The 22,536-nt window shown below is 39.4% G+C and overlaps 1 protein-coding gene across 5 annotated transcripts in view; it reads right to left on the bottom strand.

Annotated features, from left to right (window-relative positions):
* Positions 1–22,536, bottom strand: part of ptpn11b (protein tyrosine phosphatase non-receptor type 11b) — a 40,714-nt gene that overhangs the window by 14,356 nt on the left and 3,822 nt on the right. For 2 of the 5 annotated variants that reach the window (XM_083569874.1, XM_083569873.1), the window contains exon 2: positions 12,505–12,627. In XM_083569874.1, the coding sequence (XP_083426000.1) occupies positions 12,505–12,627 (123 nt within the window). Of the gene's footprint in view, positions 1–12,504; positions 12,628–20,066; positions 20,478–22,536 lie in introns of those variants that run through there. The other 3 variants (XM_083569876.1, XM_083569877.1, XM_083569875.1) reach the window with 3 other exon arrangements.

The following is a 22,536-nucleotide window of genomic DNA, read 5'->3' as shown; positions in this document are numbered from 1 at the left end:
GACTGCACCCCAGACCTCCTCACCCTACATCAGTACCTGACTGTACCCCAGACCTCCTCACCCTACATCAGTACCTGACTGCACCCCAGACCTCCTCACCCTACATCAGTACCTGACTGCACACCAGACCTCCTCACCCTACATCAGTACCTGACTGCACCCCAGACCTCCTCACCCTACATCAGTACCTGACTGCACCCCAGACCTCCTCACCCTACATCAGTACCTGACTGCACCCCAGACCTCCTCACACTACATCAGTACCTGACTGTACCCCAGACCTCCTCACCCTACATCAGTACCTGACTGCACCCCAGACCTCCTCACCCTACATCAGTACCTGACTGCACACCAGACCTCCTCACCCTACATCAGTACCTGACTGCACCCCAGACCTCCTCACCCTACATCAGTACCTGACTGCACCCCAGACCTCCTCACCCTACATCAGTACCTGACTGCACCCCAGACCTCCTCACCCTACATCAGTACCTGACTGCACCCCAGACCTCCTCACCCTACATCAGTACCTGACTGCACCCCAGACCTCCTCACCCTACATCAGTACCTGACTGCACCCCAGACCTCCTCACCCTACATCAGTACCTGACTGCACACCACACCTCCTCACCCTACATCATTACCTGACTGCACCCCAGACCTCCTCACCCTACATCAGTACCTGACTGCACCCCAGACCTCCTCACCCTACATCAGTACCTGACTGTACCCCAGACCTCCTCACCCTACATCAGTACCTGACTGCACCCCAGACCTCCTCACCCTACATCAGTACCTGACTGCACCCCAGACCTCCTCACCCTACATCATTACCTGACTGCACCCCAGACCTCCTCACCCTACATCAGTACCTGACTGCACCCCAGACCTCCTCACCCTACATCAGTACCTGACTGTACCCCAGACCTCCTCACCCTACATCAGTACCTGACTGCACCCCAGACCTCCTCACCCTACATCAGTACCTGACTGTACCCCAGACCTCCTCACCCTACATCAGTACCTGACTGCACCCCAGACCTCCTCACCCTACATCAGTACCTGACTGCACACCAGACCTCCTCACCCTACATCAGTACCTGACTGCACCCCAGACCTCCTCACCCTACATCAGTACCTGACTGCACCCCAGACCTCCTCACCCTACATCAGTACCTGACTGCACCCCAGACCTCCTCACCCTACATCAGTACCTGACTGTACCCCAGACCTCCTCACCCTACATCAGTACCTGACTGCACCCCAGACCTCCTCACCCTACATCAGTACCTGACTGCACACCAGACCTCCTCACCCTACATCAGTACCTGACTGCACCCCAGACCTCCTCACCCTACATCTGTACCTGACTGCACCCCAGACCTCCTCACCCTACATCAGTACCTGACTGCACCCCAGACCTCCTCACCCTACATCAGTACCTGACTGCACCCCAGACCTCCTCACCCTACATCAGTACCTGACTGCACCCCAGACCTCCTCACCCTACATCAGTACCTGACTGCACCCCAGACCTCCTCACCCTACATCAGTACCTGACTGCACCCCAGACCTCCTCACCCTACATCAGTACCTGACTGCACACCACACCTCCTCACCCTACATCAGTACCTGACTGCACCCCAGACCTCCTCACCCTACATCAGTAGCTGACTGCACCCCAGACCTCCTCACCCTACATCAGTACCTGACTGCACCCCAGACCTCCTCACCCTACATCAGTAGCTGACTGCACCCCAGACCTCCTCACCCTACATCAGTACCTGACTGCACCCCAGACCTCCTCACCCTACATCAGTACCTGACTGCACCCCAGACCTCCTCACCCTACATCAGTAGCTGACTTTACTAACACCCTTTCACCTGAATAATTTATAAATCTCCAAACACACACACACACACACACACACACACACACACACACACACACACACACACACACACACACACACACACACACAAAATCTAGTGGAACATCTTCCCAACAGGACATGAAATGTGGACTAAATGTGGAATAGGATGTTCGAAAAGCACATCTGAATGTTACGGTCTAAATATTAAATATCGTACCATAGCAAAAAACCATTTGAATTAAAACAAATAAGGAAAACGTGTTCCTGAAGTGAAAACTATTTTCTTTTTTCCATGCGTCTCAAACAGAACTCGAATGGACTAAACGACGATTCTACAGATGTGTGACACCAAAACATATTAGTGGTCATATTGTCGACAATAATATAATTTTAATAATATTAATAAATTACCCTGATTTTAAGGTGAAGTGCGTATGATCTTATATTTATTGGACTTACTAGTACTTGCTGTTAAATGTAAAACACATCCTACTTAAATCTTTATTATGAGACTAAAAGTAACACACACGCATGTCAGCTTTCCCAGATGATAGACAAGCTGTCAAGAAACCATGCTCAAACTAACAAATAAAGTGGCTCTGAAACTCTGAAAATAACTCCTTCCTCTCGAACAGTGACACAAGGACATCCTGATTACCACAAAAAAACTGTTGAGTTCAACGGTTTACAGCAGAGATAAACTGGCCACGTTTGCAATCAACATTGGGAGGAATCCATGAGAAACCTTCTTTACTTTCCACTGCTTTTTATTTTTACTACAAGTATCAACGTACAGCAAATATGCTGAAGCTTCAAATGTCAACGTATGGAAAAACTAAAACGTGAACGCAAGCACCTGTGCAGATAAAATCAGCTGGGCTCAGGCAACACACCACATGTGTGTGGTAAGGTCAGATTCCATCGAGCATGAAAACACACACACACATATACACACACACACACCAGAAGAAAAAAAAAAGTCAATTCAGCAAATGTACATCCTCGTATTTAAAAGCAATCAGGCCGTACTGCACACTGATAATGAGGACAGAGTGATTTGTAAGTGAGATAAATCCAATCTCGCATTCTCTCATGCGCTTGTAGGTCTGTCTCTGTGTGGGCTTGGCTTCTAAATTGGCATTCTCTTCTGGGTGTAATTGCATTACATTGGGAGCAGTGGAGACTGGGGCAATGCAGGATTTTAGTGCGGAGGCCTAATGGGTGAGGAGCTGCTGCAAATGTGCAGCCTGTGCTGTCCCTCTGCACGCTGCTCTAATGCAATCACTGTACACACACCCAGACATGGCAAAAAATTAAAATACAAAAAAAAGCCCCAGCTGATCTCATTTAGCTCCCAATACTCTTGGATACGACGCTTTGCTGGTCATATTTGCCTTTAAGTTAATACAAAGCATCGCATAAAATGATATTGCTTATCATAGTTAAAGCAACTCGCTCTCTCTCTCTCTCTCTCTCTCTCTCTCTCTCTCTCTCTCTATCGCTCGAGCAATACATATATATATATATATATATATATATATATATATATATAGATAGACTTTTTTTTTTTTCCAGAGCAGCTTACATTTACAGGTAGTCTCCAAGTTACGATAGCTCATCTTACGATTTTTCGATCTTGATGATCTACAATGACGATAATAATACCACAAATTTAAAAGTATTTAAAGTTTCGAGCAGCAGGCAAGCGTAACAGCATAAGAGCATAAGAGCATGTACACATCCCGCCTTGTGAGATACCTTACTCTCACCAGCGGTCGACAGAGTTTAATTGTCTCTGTTTAGAGCGCGTTTTTTTTTTCCTTTCTGTTTTTGTTTTTTCAAAGCCCAACGCTTGTTTCTCTCCATCTTATCGATGTTGCCAGACACTGAAACAGGGAGCACAGTGCGCTCTGCGCTCCATTCACAAACGTTTACCTTTACATTAATTATGTAAATTATTAACAAATTACAGAATACTACCAAATACTGATCACCATTCTTTAAGATTCCTACCCAGAAATCAGTAAATCACATTAGACCATCACTTTTATATTCACTCAGAAGACTTATAAATATATAAATATATATATAAATATATAAATATATATATATATATATATATATACACATACATACATACATACATACATACACACACACACACACACACACACACACACACACACACACACACACACACACTTCTTCTGAGTGAATATAAAAGTGACGATCTAGTGTTATTTACTGCCCAAACCGCCTGTTAATTGCAATAAATTGGTGCACAGAAGGTACGGAATGATTACAAAATACAAAAGCAACAATGAAAACAACAACAACAACACTGTGCCTTAGACCAGACAGATTAGCACAGCTAGGCTACAGCCTCTTATGCAAAGCCGCCTGCTCACTAATTTTATCTTTCGTGTTTCATGCGTTCAACATCGATTTTACTGCTAGAGGCCGGGCTTGCTGAAATGGGAGCAGAGGAACACAACAATGCTAGTGAGTCACTCCACATGTCTGAGTTTAACTATTTCCTTCCTGAACAAATAAATGACACACACACACACACACACACACACACACACACACACACACACACACACACACACACACTATGATGTCCTGTATAGACTAGTCACAACAAAGCAGTTTATTAGACTAACTCATATATATATATGAGCAGCTAAAAACACCAAGACCAAGCACAGGATGTGTGTTCAACTAGCTGAGGCAATCCCACATTATGTAAGTCCAAAGCTGGAAAAAAATCTATAGCAGCAACAGGGCAATGTTCATTCTGCCTTGTTTGGAAGGCTGTGTTGAAACTGAGTGGGATTTCCAGGGTCATATTTTTAACCAGAAGTAACTTATTCCAGCCTTTAACCAGGAGGTTAACCAGGAGTGACCTCTTCTCGCATTGTGCGTTCCACACAGGCCCTGAAGGTCATTTCCTGAACAGTTACAGCGCACGTTACCTGGCACTGACATATCACCTGACACATTTAAAAAGGCTTTCTGTGAGATGTTTGTGTGAAAGGACTCCTCGATACATCCTCTCTGTACGAGCTCCTACACTGTTAACAATGGAGCCGACGGCATGCTGCAGTCTCCACCCAGGAAACTCAGCGCGAGAGAGATAAGAGCGAGTGAGAGGCATGGAGGAGAAGATAATACCCTGATGGAATCCTTCTGTGTCCAGAAGACTTCCTTAATGACTTTGTTATAACCTTCACAGAGCTCATAGAGGACGAGAGTAACTTTTGCATGGATTATTGTTGTGTTTACTGCCTTTAAACTTTACTCTGTTACAAGTATCTTATTATTATTATTATTATTATTATTATTATTATTATTATTATTATTATTATTATTATTATTATTGCTATATTATACAGTTTTGGCTCTTTTAGAAAAGTAACACTCTAAGCAAAAATTTCAAAGCACCTTATGCAGATGACTTCAATATAACCACATTTCCATCTCAAACATAATAATAAATAACATCGAGCTTGTATTTTTTATAAAAAAAAAAAAAAAAAAAGATTATTGTGGTGTCAGCTTTTTCAAGTTTCTTTGGCATCGTTTCGATAATCTTCTGCAATGTCAACATTTATTTCCGTCCAGAGTTGCAGTAATTTTTCTCCAAGATCTTGTATTGATGGGAGAGTCGGACCACTGCGCAAAGTCTTCTTCAGCTCATCCCAATTCTCAGTGGGGTTGAGGTCTGCACTCTGTGGTGGCCAATCCATGTTTGAAAATGATGTCTCATGCTCCCTGAAACACTTTTTACAATTTGAGCCATATGAATCCTGGCATTGTCATCTTGTGATATACACCCATGCCATCAGGGACCTGACCTGAACCTTATTCTTTGGGCACATAACATTGCTAAACCTACACCTGACCAGCTGCAGCAACCCCAGATCATAGCACTGCCCCCACGGGCTTGTACAGTAGGCAAGATGGGTGCAACAGTCCATCAGTTTTTTTAAGCAAAAAAACCCCACAAAAAACAACTACGCCATTATTTGAATCCTCAGAATGTTATGTATTTAGCAGAAAAATGGCTGTAACACATTAAAAATACCATATTTTTAATACATAGAAAATGCATTTTTACTTAAAATCTACAGAGATTATTTATTTATTTGTTTGTTTTTACTGAAAAATTTAAAAATCACAATACAATACACAGAGTTTATGTAGCTTTCACACCAAAATAGCTTACATTGCAAATATAATAAAGTACATGTATATAATAAAAAAAAATCGAATCTAACAAGCAGCACCATCATGGACCTTTGTATGTAAATGTGTATTGTTCTAAAATAAAAATCTAATTTAAACTTGTTCAATTTCTATAAGATCACATGCAATTTTCTTTTTATATTATAATATCCAATCCATCTTTGTTTTTGTTTGTTTAATCTTTATTGACCCAAAACCAAGCCTAGTTACCTCAAATTATTTTATTTGATAGTACAGAGAGTTATTACAGTCGTTAAGCCCTTGCAATGTTGCAATGTGACCACTGAGGCATAACAGAGTACTAGGATAGAACCAGTATTTGGCCTATTCATTTTGGTTTTGCAGCTTAAGTTTACCAAGCCATGAATGACCTTTAGGGTAGGGTGGTTCTTGATCTTGATTTTTTTTTTTTCTTCACCAGAAAACCACGTAAATAGTATCTTTATACGAAACACAATTTTATTGCAAAACTAAATATGGACAAAAGAATTGAAAGGTCTGAATCTTCCAGACACATGTTTTTTTTTTTGCTCTAAACTGTTACCTTAATCTTATGGCTGAATTAACAAAAATCTCCACAACCACACTCCAGAATCGAGTGGAACATCTTTCCAGTAGAACGGATATTATTATAACAGCAAATGGGAATGAAATAAATCTAAAAGATTGGTGAAGTGTCTACAAACATTTCTTCATATAGCGTAACTCCCACACATGGGACTCGATCTTTCACATCATGGGAAACATCACCAACCTCTAAAGTTTAACAGCTAAAGACTTCAAATGATTTCACACGCTGATGTACTGTATATATTGAGTAATAACTTGCACGCTCACCCCATTTAGATGTGCCTACGACGTGGTCTGCATACACCGAAATTTTTTTTTCCCTTTTTCCACTTAATATTCAACTTTCATCGAACAGAATCTGCACCGGAGAGCGAGAGGGCGAGAGGACGAGGGTAATACTCTGCCTTTTTTTGATTGCATTCCTGTCTAACGATTTTTTCCTGTTCACTTCACCTTTTCTTCTGGACCTTTACTCAAGACACACTTACAGTACATTTTACAAGCTTCACTTTTAGTTGAGTTAACCGAGGTACAGCTTGTACCCTTTTTTTTTTTCCACCGAGACAGCTTGCTCTAAACTGTAACCTAATGAGGAACAGAATGTCTGGATAGTTTGAATAAGAATTACTAAGCAGAGGGTCTATGCTTGATGGGGATTACACTTTAAAATAAAAAGTTCATTTAAACTAAATAAGATAAAACAATATATATATATAGAGCGGGTAAAATAAGTATTAAACACGTTACCATTTTTTTCACTACATATATTTCTTAAGGTGCTATTGACATAAATATTTTACCAGATGATGGTAACAACCCCTGCAGTCCACACATGCAAAGAAATCAAACCATATATGTCCATAAATGAAGTTATGTATAATGATGTGAAATGACACAGGTAAAACACACTTACTGAAATTTATTTAATACTTCACACAAAAGTCTTTGTTGGTAATGATGGTTTCAAGACACCTCCTGTATGGAGAAACCAGTTGCATGCATTGCTCACATGTGATTTTGACCCATTCTTCCACACAAACATTCTTTAAATCCTGAAGGTTCTGTGGACCTTTTCTATGAACTCTGATCTTTAGTTCTTTCCATAAATTTTCAATTAGATTTAATCTCAGGTGATTGTCTGGAGCATTCTTTCTCTGAAACCAATTGAGAGTTTCCTTGGCTCTGTGTTTGGGATCATTGTCTTGCTGAAATGTCCACCCTTGTTTCAGCTTCATCATCCTTGTAGATGGCAGCAGATTATTTATCAAGAATGTCTTTGTACATTTTTCAATTTGTCCTTCTTCAATTATATGAAGTTTGCCAGTATCAGATGCTGAAAAACAATGATGTCCCATGATGTTCTCACCTCTAAACTTCACTGTTGGCCTGGTTTTTTACAAACCTGGTGTGTATTATGGCATTCAAAGGGTTCTACAAACATGGTGTGTATTATGGCATTCAAAGGGTTCAATTGTGGTCTCATCTGACCAGACTATGTTCTCCCAGTATTTCAGACTTCTCCAAATGTTGTGCAGTAAACTTTAAACGAGCTTCAACATGCTTTCTCTTCAGAAATGGAGTCTTGCATGGTGAGGGTGCAAACAGGTCATGGCGGTTGAGTGCATTACTTTTAAACAATTGTACCTGCTAATTCCAGGTCTTTCTGAAGCTCTCCACAAGTGCTCCTTGGCTCTTAGGCAACTCTTCTGATATTCTTTTCATTCCCCTGTCAGAAATCTTGTTTGGAGCACCTGGTCATGGCCGGTTTATGGTGAAATGTTGTTCTTTCTACTTCCGGATTATGGCCCCATCAGTATGTTCTGCAACAATAAGATTGCGAAGGTCTTGAGAGACCTCTTTGCTTTTACCCATTATAAAATGTTTCTTGTGTGAAACATTCGTGATGGGACACCTTTATACAGGCCATAAGTTGGGATTGAACCAGCTGCTATTAATTTGTACTGACACGGGGCAGGATTGCTTTCTAATTACTGATTGTCTTGGATTTCCATGCCTTCTTCACCTATCGTTTCACAATTATTACACGTATCTTCATTTATGAACATTTATGGTTTGATTTGCAGGATTTGTTACCAACATCTGGTGAAAATTTCATGTCAATAGCACTTTCAGAAATATATTTACTAAGAAAAATGGTGACGTGTTCAAAACTTTTGTTGCAGTTTATCTTTTAAATGAAAATTGTTAATCAGTATTCAGTACTAACTGATCCAGTTGCCTAACAGCCTGTGACTGTTCACTTTAAACCGGAACAATGTATTTTAGAATGCTCGATGCAGACTGGTCAGAAGATGCTGATTAATTTACTCTAACAGCGGCACGCATAGAATGACAAATGTTTGTTGACACCTTAAATCCCATTCCACATTTACCCCCTAATTGCTGTTATAATAACCTCCACTCGTCTGAGATGATGTTCTGTTAAAAACATTTTGCTTATTCAGCCACAAAAGTTTTGGTAAAGTCAATCAAACTGATGTAGGGTGAGGAGACCTGAGGTGCAGTCAGAGTTCCAATTCATCCCAAAGGTGTTGGAGGTAAAAGTTCTATAGCAGGCCACTCAAGATCTTCCACCTCCATCCATGTAAGCCATATCCTCATGGAGTTCGCTTTGTGCACAGAAGCATTGTCATGCTGGAGCAGGTTTGAGTCTTCAATTCAAATGTATTTGCACAATATGGTCATAACTGGCTTGTTTGAGATACACAACACAGGAGCATTCTCAGGACAGAAGAATTTGAGGTTTTAATATTTGGTCATTATGTCTGAAATGTCAGTTACATACATTTTTGTTATATGCATGTTTGTAAAATAAATTGCGAAATTGCTTAAATGTCAAAAAAGAACTTGGACAGTTTCTACATAATTGAAAAACACACACACACACACACACACACACACACACACACACACACACACACACACACACACACAGTATCTTACAAAAGTGAGTACACACTTCACATTTTAGTAGATTGGCTTAAGGGACAACACCATAGGAATGAAACAGATATATTTTAGAGTAGTCAATGTGCAGCTTGTATATCAGTACAGATTTACTGTCCTCTGAAAATAACAACATTCAGCCATTATTGTCTAAAAAGCTGCCAACAAAAGTGAGTACACCCTAAGTGATAACAGCTGGACGTCATGTAACCGTGCAAAGCCACATGTCCTATTCATCATGTTTATGTTTTTGTCTGCTTGACAGGACCATACACATTTGTGTATCTTTTATTAGAACAGTTAAACGTTGGTGCTTTGAGTGCATTTACTGACCACTGGATGTTCAACATGGTGCCTCATGGCAAAGAACTCTCTGAGGATTCGAGTATTAGATCTGTTGCTCTCCACAAAGACGGACGAGGCTATAAGAAGATCGGTAACACCCTGAAACTGAGTTACAGTACAGTGGCCAGGGTCATACAGAGGTTTTTTCAAGATGGGTTTTACTCTTTACAGACCTCGCAAGGGTCCATCAAAGAAGTTGAGTCCTCGTGCGGTGCGTCAGGTCCAGACACTGGCTTGAAAAAAACAAAAGCATGAGTGCTGCAGCATTGCTTTAGAGGTTGCAGAAGTCGGAAGGTCTGCTTGTCACAGCTCAGATTATACGCCACACATTGCAGCGAGTCGGTTTGCATAAACGTCATCACAGAAGGAAAAATCTTCTGAAGCTGGATCACAAGGAAAAACGCAAACAGTTTGCTAAAGAACCTGTTCAAGAAAATACTGGAACAATGTCCTGTAGTCTGATGAGACCAAGATAAGCTTGTTTGGCTCAGATGGTGTCCAGCATGTGTCGTGACACCCTGCTGTGGAGAACCAAGAAAATTGGTGCCTTGCCTACAGTCAAGCATGGTTGTAGTAGCATCATGGTCTGGGTACTGGGTACTGCTACTGGTACTGGGGAGCTGTGGTTAATTGAGGGAAACATGTACTGTGACATTCTGAAACAGAACATGATGCCCTTCTTTCAGAAACTGGTCAGACAGCAGATTTCCAACATAATGATGATTCCAAACACACCGACAAGATGACAACTGCCTTTTTGAGTGTGAAGGTAATGGAGTGGCAAAGTGTGTCTCCAGACCTGGACCCTATTGAGCACCTGTGGGCATCCTGAAGAGGAAGATGGAGGAGTGCCATGTGTCTAATAAAACTGTCATCCAGCAGCTTTGTAATGTCATTATGGAGGCGTGGAAGAGGATCTCAGGAACAAGCAGCAGCTCTGGTGAATTCCTTGCCCAGAAGGATTAAGGCAGTGATCGATAACAATGGTACTCAAACAGTTTTGATAATAATGGCTGTATGTTGAGTTATTTTTAGAGAACATCAAATCAATACTATATACTGCTATACCAGCGGCACATTCACTACTCTAAAATATATTCCAGTTATATTTTCATAGTATTGACCCCTGGAGAAGAAATACTAAATTGGTTGCTGAAATGTGAGGGGTGTACTCACTTTGGTGAGACTGTATACACTATATTCACTTTACAGTATTTAGAACTGAGAGTGGAGAAAGCAAAAATGAGGCCTGTGGAATAGCTGGACCACATGGTCGTATTCTGTGTACAAGTGTAAAGCAAAGCCTCACCGACAAAACCACAGGCAGCGGGTCTGGGGTTCAGCAGCCCCTTGTCTTAAAGCCATTACAAGCCACTGCTGTTGATTCTCTGCCAGAAGCCACAATACACAGGCCAGTCTCTCTCTCTCTCTCTCTCTCTCTCTCTCTCTCTCTCTCTCTCTCTCTCTAATCCCCCCATCACTTTTTCTGCCTTTTCCCTCTTGGCTCCAGCTCTCCAGACTAACAGCTGCAAGAGCACATGGTGCCGACACAAGCTCAAAACCTAGACACTTCTCTCAGACATCCTGAACAGTGTGAAAGTGCGAGGTCATCTAGGAACACTGACGTCCTGCGGTTCAGATAAATGCTTATATGCGTAGATACAACGCAAACAAGGTAACCAAGCAAACACACTAGCCCTCAAGTCAGAAACCCACGTGTTACTCTTGACTTTCACCCGAACTTCAAATTGTATTTTTTTTTTTCTTATTCTACCTCAGATATTAAGAGGGTGCTTGTACAAAATGCATGTTTTGTTTTGAATTTTTAGCCTTCTGTTAATTTGAAATCTTTGACTTACTGAATATGTCAAGCGATATGTTGAAAGAAAAAAGTAATAAAATATTTAAGTAGAGGACTTCACGTCAGCATTATATAAAAAAAAATTTTTTTTTTCCTCACTATCATTTTTTTCTCCTCACCACATTTTTTTTTAGTTATTGCTATATTTAGGGTTTTTTTTAGTCTGAGATATATACACACTGGAAGCATTAAAAGGTACATTATATCTTGCACATGCTGATTTCCAATTAAAAAACATTGAAATTAACTATAACCCTTATAAACTAATTCCAGCTGTTGAACCTGCACCTGGTGCATGGCTCCGAAGATCCTCAGTGTGCAGCCTGGACAAATTGAGGTTGTGCAATAAAGAATGAGCGTGCTAATGCTTCACCGGGCTTGAAAGTGCTCAAAGAAACCACAAAGCTTTCTTGGAGCGATCGATAACGCTGCACACAAATGTGCTCGCTGTCTAGCTGAAGACGTACACATCAAGTCCACCAAGCTGCAGCGAAGGGGAACAAACAACCTGTCTGATGTGATCAGCCAGCAGCTGTACTGGCCTGAGGAATCAACGCTCAATCTTCAATGCATTCAGGAGCAGGACTGAGTGTAGAAGAGCATAAAACACACGGCAATGAGGTTAAAGAGGCCGACCTGACAGACAGAGTGAAGTCTCCTGGGTTGCTTTTGCTCGGTCGAGCCAGGAAGCTGCCGGGGACCCCTCGTGTTAAAAGGAGCTGCTCTGCCTCGATGCCAGTAATGTTGGGGTGAAACCACCTGGAGTATAGCAAAAAAATAAGAATACAGCAATGTCATGTTTTTAATATCATTCTATAGGCATGTCTTATATGTTATATTATTATTGTCTAAAAAAATGATATGAATAAGAATTTTATTTTATTTAATGCAGCTTTTTCCTGAGGAACTGATAAACCCTGTAAAGACTGTGTTTAAAGTTTTAAAGGTAACTTTCACAACATCAATTATGTGAGGATGCAATTGTTGTCACCAAATATGTGATAAAGCTAAACGGTTTGCTAAGGAACCTCTAACAATCAAGTTCATTCCTGTTAACATGCTCAAGATGGAATTGTTAGAAACAAAACATTATATGAAATCTGTTTATTATTAGTCATCATCCTGAATGTCTGCTATACGTTTGTGCCTGCGCACCAGCTGTTAGAAGGAATGATGAACTGTAAAATATTAACCAATTATTCACTTCACAACTTGAACTGCTGCTACACAATCAAAATACACACCTTCTGACCAATTAGATTCAAGATTTCAAGTTTTTTAAACTATCATTCTCTTTAAAAATGACCAAATTTGACAGTGTTGGTTTGCAAGGTTCATCGCAGTCGATACATATGCAAGAGACAAAAATGTTTGGGGGGAAAAAACGTCGTTCTGTGTGTTCAAAAAATAAGCGATTTTAAAGAATTACCATTGTCAAACTGAAATAGTACTACAACTGAAATGGTACCTTGAGTGACTCGAGTATTTAGAGTACAAAAAAAAAAATCATCGAGGCAAATTATTTGGAGACGCTGCAGAATGAAAATGGAGGAACAGGTGGAAGAAAACAGGGAGTGGGGGAGGAGAAGATTCAGGCCAGAAACAAAACGACAGAAAGTTTCAAAGGTTTAGGATAATTTTAAACTAAAAAATAAAAAAAACATAATTCTTGTATGCAATTTCCGCAATAAAAATAAAAGATTTTCGGTAAGGAAAAAAGGAAGGAAAACTAATTGCTTGTTCATTATAAGAGACCCGTCTTATTTTCTCTTGTATATTTGGTTTTGCTCTTTAATAAAGTAAAAAAAAAAAAATTCTTATCCGATTGCCCCATTAATCGATTGAATAATCGGTAGAATAATAAAATCATCGATAGCTGCAGCCCCTAAATATTGCCCACGCTACACTGCATTATTCAGAGTCTACCACATGTAAACAAAAATCAATTCAATGTTACTGCAAAAAGACAGCCGGTGTATGCGGAATGTTGTTGTTGTGTGTCATTGACTCCCAGTGTGCAAATCGATCAATCATAAACAAATGAAAAAGCAATAATTCCCTTTTGATCAAATACCATGTATAATGTGTAATAACTTCAAAGTAATTGTACACAAATGGTACAATAATAAAAATGTCCACAAATACCATTATATAAGTGTTATACAATACCATTATAATAGTATCCACACAATGTTCAGTATAAGATTATGAGGTCAAAGAAGCAGCGTCAGCCACGATACAGTACAGAATCGTGGAGCAAAGAGGGTTAAGGGCCTTGCTCAAGGGCCCATAAATGGCCACATGGTCACACAGGGGCTTCTGATCAGTAGCCCAGAGCTTTAACTGCTTAGCTACCACCTCCCTCTAAAGTTTTTTACTTTAGGGAGGAAAAACGACACATTTACTAACATCCTCAATACATTTTAGTAAAGGAATGAAGTAACTGGTGAATAACTGGAAGTCAGCACATTTTATGCACTAATTACCCCATTTCACTGCTGTGTCATGTAGGTCACACCTGCCCCTTTATTGTGTCATTCATGTTTCCTCACAGGACTTTCATTGCTGATGACCAAATTCCATTATGCTGCAATTCAAACGATTACAGCTTCACAGATATGTTCCAGTTCTCATGTCATATATATTAATATCTATAGTAAGGAGTTTTTAAACCTTGGTGTAGGAAAGAACTGCTTAACTTGCTACAAAAATAATTAAAATATTATAAAAGATATGTAATGATTTCACAAAATGACAAGAACAGCGACCATAAACCCTGGGTCTACATAAACCCGCACATCCTTTAGCTTTAGTGTATATGTACAGTATATAAAGAAGTTTAAGAGAAGTTGATTTTCATCTTAAAGAACAGTTTATACAGTGCAGTCCTACTAGTTTTGGTTTGAAGATTGGTTGAAAATTTGGGCTGCGACAACTAATTGATCAAATCTGTAATAATCGATGATGAAATTAAATAAAACCCAAGTTACGGGCTAGCGTGATGGTAAGATAACACAGCCGTCTGTGAAATGGTTGAGAGTACAGGTCAACCCGCAGCAGGAGAAAAGTGTATGGGACTTCAGGACAGTCGCACTAGATCTGTTCTGGTGTGATTCGCAACATAGTGATGGATTTGACTGAAACAGTGCAAACAAACACTACATCTAAAAGCAGCAAATAACAGCAGCAGTTAACGCTTACATTTTTAGTCACTGTTGTGGTTTTCAGCGATTGCATTGTACACCATTGCATATTTTTTCCTTTTTTTTTTTTTTTTAAATCAAACCCCGTTAGCTTTCTGCGTTTCTCCGTTCCATTCTCTTTTACAGCATTTATCTACTACAACAGTCACTTATCTGTTGTGACGTGTGATTTACTGCGGCTATACTACGTTCAAATGCTTGTTTTCAATGTTTGTATATTGAATTTGAGCATAAATCATTTGATTATTATACAAAATCAAATTATATAATTTATATGCTTATATCTTCACGACTGAACACAATGTCTATTTTTTAAACAAACATTGTTAAAACGATGTTGTATTATATTTTAATTTGATTATTTGGAGCATGGTTATCATCTGCAATTTTTATTAAAAACAATACAAATGTTGGTTTACACAAATTGCTTCACCTTGCAAACGCAAATGCTGTTTTTTTTTCTTTTATTCACAGAAAGAAACAACCCAGAATGAGTGAATTTGTTCGAGGAGAAATGACGCATGCACTCCTCAACAAGCAGCCACTATAAGCTTTAGAAAATAAACCTTAGTTTAACTCAATATGTGGCATTTGCATTGTTTTTAATACATTAATACCCTGAATTAGGGTTTAATATTATTTTATAATGAGCAAAACATTTAATAAAAAAGGGTTTAAAAAAAAACCCCAAAAAACAGATACATCTAAAAAACAAAAACAAAAAACAAACGAAAAACATTATTAGAAAAAAAAGAATAAAAAACAACAACAAAAACAAACAAACAACCCCCCCACACAAACAGATTAATCAAGAGAGAAAGAGAGAGAGAGAGAGAGAGAGAGAGAGAGAGAGAGAGAGAGAGAGAGAGAGAGAGAGAGAGAGAGAGAGAGAGAAATAGAGAGAGAGAGAAAAAAAACTAAACAACAAAAAGTCAGATTAATCGATTACCAAAATAATCGTTACTTGCAGCCACAGTTGAAACCCATTCAACTTCAAGACGCCCTTATCCAGAGCAACGTACAAAAGTACTACTATAAAAAGACCTGAACTGCACATGTGCAAACAACATTTAGTGCAACATCACAACACAGTAACAATGAAGCACCGACCAGATCACAGAGCTCAATGTGAGAAAACAGCTTGCCCATATAATAATAAATAATAAATAAATAATAAATGCTGTACATGTAAAAACTGTACTGAAAGTCAATACGATACACAAATGCATTACATACAAACTCAAGTAAGCAGTCAAAGTATTCATTTCGTTCCATCCTGCTCAGAGATCCTGAGTCCCTAAAAGTAAAAGTTAAATGACCCTGAAAACATAAACCAGATTTTTTTGCCTTGACAAAAATTTCACCTGCGCCTTGCCTACTTCTCTCTAAGTCATTACGCTGTTGAAGCATGTTCTTTGGTGCCAGATTGCTGCAAGATGCTGAGCTGGTGGATAACTACTGGCTATCGGATGCAGAGTTTCCAACATTTCATTCTCAAATTCCTTCAAACATCATATTAGGAAACATGACCCTAATTCGACATTTGTAATCACCATTAAATACCTGCCTTATTACTGATTTACAATAAATAGCAGTGTAATAAATATGTACAGGGGTGGGGTGGAATAATTTACAGAAGGTTCAGTATGTAATAATATATAGTATATATATATATATATATATATATATATATATATATATATATATATATATATATATATATATATATATATATATATATATATATATAGTAATATACAATATACTGTGCAAAGACTCCTGCACTCTAGCTAATGGTACACCATCACTAAACTTGCACAGCTCTGTAAGCTGTACAGTTTATTTGCACCACACTGCATGGAAATCCTTTTTAGCTGTAATCTCAGTAATGTATAATATAAAAGAGCACAGCTCTGGGATCTGTTACAATGCATTTCACTGCAATTCTTATAGCGTCTATTGTCAATGATACATATTTCTTTAGAAAAATAACCATATAATATTTAAGGAAATGGTAATAAGCCTTAATACATGCAGATATATATATATATATATATATATATATATATATATATATATATATATATATATATATATATATACATATATATTAGTTACATATAAAACTGTATTTTATCTATAGGGAATAAATATCGGTGATGGCAGGATGGGGGGGGCAACACATGACCTCTGATATTCCTTTAAGGTTTTATCCTATGTAAAAATAAAATTTTTTTTTTACTTTTTTTTTTCACTATTATTAGATTTTTAATTGCTGTTAAAAACTAAAAACCCTCACATAACCATAGAAATCGTTTCTACGACATAAACCGCCTACGTTTCACACATGTTAAAATGCTTTTAAAGTTAATTGTCTGTGTGAAACATATTTAAAGATATTCTTTTGTTTTGCGTTTACACGAAATAATGATTAATGCATGCTACTCGCAGGGACAATTTTTTACTCCTTCATATGTTCTATGACTCACGTGTTTCTCAAAAGCGGATTTTCTTTCCCCTACGAGGTTGAATCATAGTTATTTTATTAAATGAAGCATGAAACTTTAAATAAACGGCGATTGAGTATGAATACTTCTCTATTCGCTCTAACTGTTCTTATTGATAATCAGACTTGACGACACCATGCCACAGCACAGCTACTTCCTGGAAACATATGTGAACACTGAGAGAGAAAGAGAAAAAAAAAAGAAAAAGAAAAAGAAAAAGATTTTCCATTTACCAATTTCCTGCTTCATTATCTCTAAAACCATGTGGCAGAAACTGAACATAGCATGATATAGCAATGAAATATATTGTGAAATGTCTTATTTGAAAAGGTTATAGAAGAGCACTAAGACTGCTGAACCCCCCCCCCACATTTTACTTTGAAAAATATAACTGACACTGACTTCCTTGAAACATTCAACAATAATGCAAGCGTTTAGAACATTTCGATCACATCACGCATTTTTAGATGATATTTTCCTTGACATTTCCAGTTTATGAATCACACATGAATGGTAGCAGTCATTTCGTTCTTGCACTGGGCAGCAGCACTGAACTGAATGTTTATCGCTTTTTTCTTTGGTCGCGTAGAAATCGGAACATTTCTGTGCTGTACTGTATTCGTGTGCACGCTGAACTATTCACCACTTCGGGATTGTAAATTGTGTGATGCTTGTATGGTGCTGTTAACACATTCAGGCATGCTGCTTCCAGCCCTAAAGAGACTCAAAACGCATGGAGAATCTCAGCTTGCAGTCATGGCATCTCACTGCATCCTTAATATTTGCTCAAAGATCAAATCAACGCAATGCATTTGGATGAAATGATTTATAATTTAAACTAATAAATAGAGCACAAAGTACACTGACCAAAGTACACTGAAGATTACAGTGAACAGTCAGTTCTCAAAGTTAATGGATTAGAAATGCAATCGAGCAGTCCAGTCTGACTTTGTGTATTGGTACAAGACTGGGCCCAAGTATCTCTATTAAAAGTGGTCTAAGGAAGGGCAAACAAGTTGTAGGCATCCAAAGGTGAAAGATGCTGTGAATCTCCACTGGTATCAAGATTCGATTCGATTATTATGTCAACAATTTGATTCATTTCGATACCACGATGCGCTGCATCCTCAATCTTTAATGTTACTGCACATGGCTACATTTTCATCAATGAATACAAGCAGACAGAGATATGAACTATTTTATCCGATCAATGAAAGTACACTTACTGTACCAGTTTGTTCATAAAAGCCAAAATTTGCCCTGATCTCGGATTTGAACATACTGGGTGCATTTTTTTAAATCCGTCGCTTCGGCGTTTCGCCGGCGCGACAAGCGAATGACATCAGTAGGCTATAATCGATTATGGCCTATTACTGCGTCGATGATTGTGATGCATCATTGAAATGATTTATTTAAACACCCCTAACTGATGCACATGAATAGATAAAGCTAGTCTGTCGAGTCCAGTCCTACAGAAGAGCGGCTCTCGTACAAATTGCCTAAAGAGTTCATGCTGGCGAAGACTGAACAGCGTTAGGGAACTCAATGCTTTACAGCTTGTTGAGTATAAACCTGCATAGCCATAGACTGGTTCCCATTCAGACCCACTGTCCACCACCAAAGCTTCTACAATAAGCATATGTGAACATCAGAGCTAAACCGTGAACCGATGAAGGATGGAGAATCAAAAAAGTTCTGACGACTCACATTTTCTGTCACGTTCTGTGGATAACTGGTGGTGCATGCGTGCTGGAAAAGAGATGACTGCAGGATGGGAAGAAGGCAAGCGAGTGGAGGCAGTATGAAGTTCTGGGCAATGCTCTACTGAAAATCCTTGGGTCCTGGCATACATGTGATGCTGCTTTACACATACCGTCTACCTAAACCTTGTGTCACTAATGACTTCTTTCAGCAGGATAATGCTGTCTGCCACACTGCAAAAAACGGATTGGTTTGAGGAGCATGACAAAAATTTTCAACGTGTTAAACTTTCCCGGATCTTAATCCAATCGAGCATCAGGTTTGAAATCTTGTGCAGTCCGTGTCTCTAAGACCTAGATTTTTTTTGGCAGGTGGGGAATTGCAGAATATAAAAAACAACAACTTTGAAATGCTTTTATATAATACGAAATACAAATGAGTGCACAATAAAAGCGCAGAAGAACAGCTGCATCCGAGCTTGTGATATGTTAATAAGATGAAGTAACGATTAGAAAAAGACATCCCTGCTATTATAAGCACTATTATAGATCCTGTCACACTATCGACATTATATCATCGTGTTTCCCAGCTCTAATCACTCCTTCTCCTAATTTACCCCCCCCCACAACAGCTTAATCCCGAGCCCAGGGCCTCTTCAATCTTCACACACGCCTTCGCTTGTCTTCTGTTCGAGATCCTTTAAACAACGCGTAGCTTGGCGTGTCATATTTCTGTGCATGTGAGAAAAGATGGAGAGAAGTGTATTGACAGCCGCACTTTTTCCTACCTCACCATTTTGGCCGGAGCCCCCGTTTCGCCTCGCAGCTCGCTAATCCACGCTCTGTACACAAGGAGGGAGGGAAGGAAGGCTGTGTTGCTCCTGCAGCTGGAGGAGGAGGAGGAGGGAGTAATCTGGGATTTGGATGAGGCTGAGCAGCCCTGATAGGAGTGTCAGTCGACACAATCAGCCACAATCCATCACTCCCTACGCCTTACACGGCCCTTTCGCGCTCAGTCCCAATCGCCTTCTCCTTTTATCTTCGCACTCGGTATGTTGCAACTGTAGTCGTGTTGTTTTTTTTTTTATATATATCCTGCCCAGTGCATACGCACAGAGACGAGAGCATCTAGTGGTGAAGTCTGCGCTTAAGCAAAGTGAACAAAGCCATGGAGCAAAAGGCTGCCTTGCAGAGAACTACTTTCTGTGGTAACTTGAGTAAGAGCTTCCACAAGGCCAGACAAAACCAGGCCTGACACGCTTTTTGTGACATAAAAAGCCCACTCAGCCATGAAGCACCAATCGAAACACATTCACAGAGATGTGATCGACTTACATTCAAATAAAGCCAAACTGAAAAAAGAAGGTGGAAAAAAAAAAAGAACTGATTCATAATTGTGCCCTGACAACATTTCCGCTTACAGAGGTAATAATATGCCCGCAAATGCGGTAAAATACGGTAAATAGGTCGAGACAGGAGAAGAAATAAAAAGTTCCTCAAGCCATCATGACATTTTTTTTTAAACCGATTATGCATGAAAAGCATTGTGGGTATAAACTGGATGATCATTTGTTTAATTATTCATAATAATCAATTCAACTGGAGTATTTTAGGGGAAGAGAACAGACTTCCCTTATGTTCCCCGTTTCAGGAAAAAGAGCAAAAAGAAAAACAAACACCTCAGTTTAATTATTAACAGCTAATGTGAAGTTGCTGAGGTTAAAAATAGAAATGTTTCCTACAGTGTGAAAGGAAAAACAACTTATTATTTAAATATACATGTAATGTAATGCAATATAGTTTAGAATACAACATTTTTTTATTATTATATATTTATTTTAAACAAGCCACTAGTTTTTTGTGTAAAATTCACTTTTTTTTTCGAGAACATTCTATATTTTTTTACTGCAATTACATTCCAGAAGAGAAGGAAATGAGTAGAGAAAAAGAGAGTGAGAGAGAGAGAGAGAGAGAGAGATAGATAGATAGATAGATAGATAGATAGATAGATAGATAGATAGATAGATAGATAGATAGATAGATAGATAGATAGATAGATAGATAGATAGAGGGTGCTAATGGGGGGGGTCCCACGTGTCTGTGTCTTACGTAATGTCTCAAGTTCAACACAGACAGCTCTTTGAAGAGACAGGCCTGGTGACAAAAAGGGGATATTCTTAGTGCCCCCTGCTCGCCTTCAAAGCTCCCCGAGTCTATATTAGTCACAGATGCTCACATGCTGGCTGGATTTGCTACTGTTACTGATATTTTTAGAAGACCTGATCGTGCTGCTGCATGCTGGGGTAACACACACACACACACAGACCCACACACACAGACGCACACACACAGACGCACACACACACACACACACACACACACACACACACACACACACACACACAGACGCACACACACACACACACACACACACACACACACACACACACACACAGCACACCAGCTACTGCAATTGCTAACCAGTGAGACATGATTGAATAAAAAAAAAGCTGCAGAGATAGATGATTGATTATTACATATACAGCTTAAAAGCTTTGATTGAATGCGTGTCACAATGTCCTTAATCATTCAAATGAAGGACTTCTCGTCCCCTCACAGAACCTCCAGACACCAACCTTTCTCTCATCTTACTCAGAGGAAAATAGGTTGCTGGTTTTTTTCTTCCTTTTTTTTTTTTTTTGAACGCCGCAGCAACACATCCCAAGGACACAGTGTATAAAAGTGATTTGAATCAAACATCCTGGAACATATTCAAATTCCTAATATCAATATTTCTAACCGGACAGATCTTTTTTTTTAGTGAATAACCACTGGCGACAAATGTGGGAGCTGGAAAGAGCTGCGACAGACCTCCAGGGTCGTGTCATGTGGGTTTAGTTATTTTATTTTAAGTGATAAGTGCTTATCACCAGCCTATGAATCATCCACACCTCACTATGTGCCCCCCCCCCCCCCCCCCCCCCCACACACACACACACACACACACCAGTCCAAACTAACCAGAATTCAAACTGTTACAGCTCATCTAATACTTAGTAATTAGACACATTTGAACAGCTTCCTTTTCCATAAACAGCATGAAGTCAGTTCTGGACAACTTTAGAGATGCTATCTGTTCTCTCCACACTGGCAGCTTTCCTGGCTTCTCAGCATACCGAGAAAAAAAAAGGTTTGAGTGGCGACTCACAGGTCGTGTCCCGACTGCTTTGACACTAAAATAAATCCACAGGAGCGCTC

The sequence above is a fragment of the Silurus aristotelis genome (assembly GCF_946808225.1).
Source record: "Silurus aristotelis genome assembly, chromosome: 19".
In the NCBI taxonomy this organism is placed as follows: Eukaryota; Metazoa; Chordata; class Actinopteri; order Siluriformes; family Siluridae; genus Silurus; species Silurus aristotelis.
Note: the sequence above shows the minus strand (reverse complement) of the source record. Positions and strands in the feature narration are given on the sequence as shown.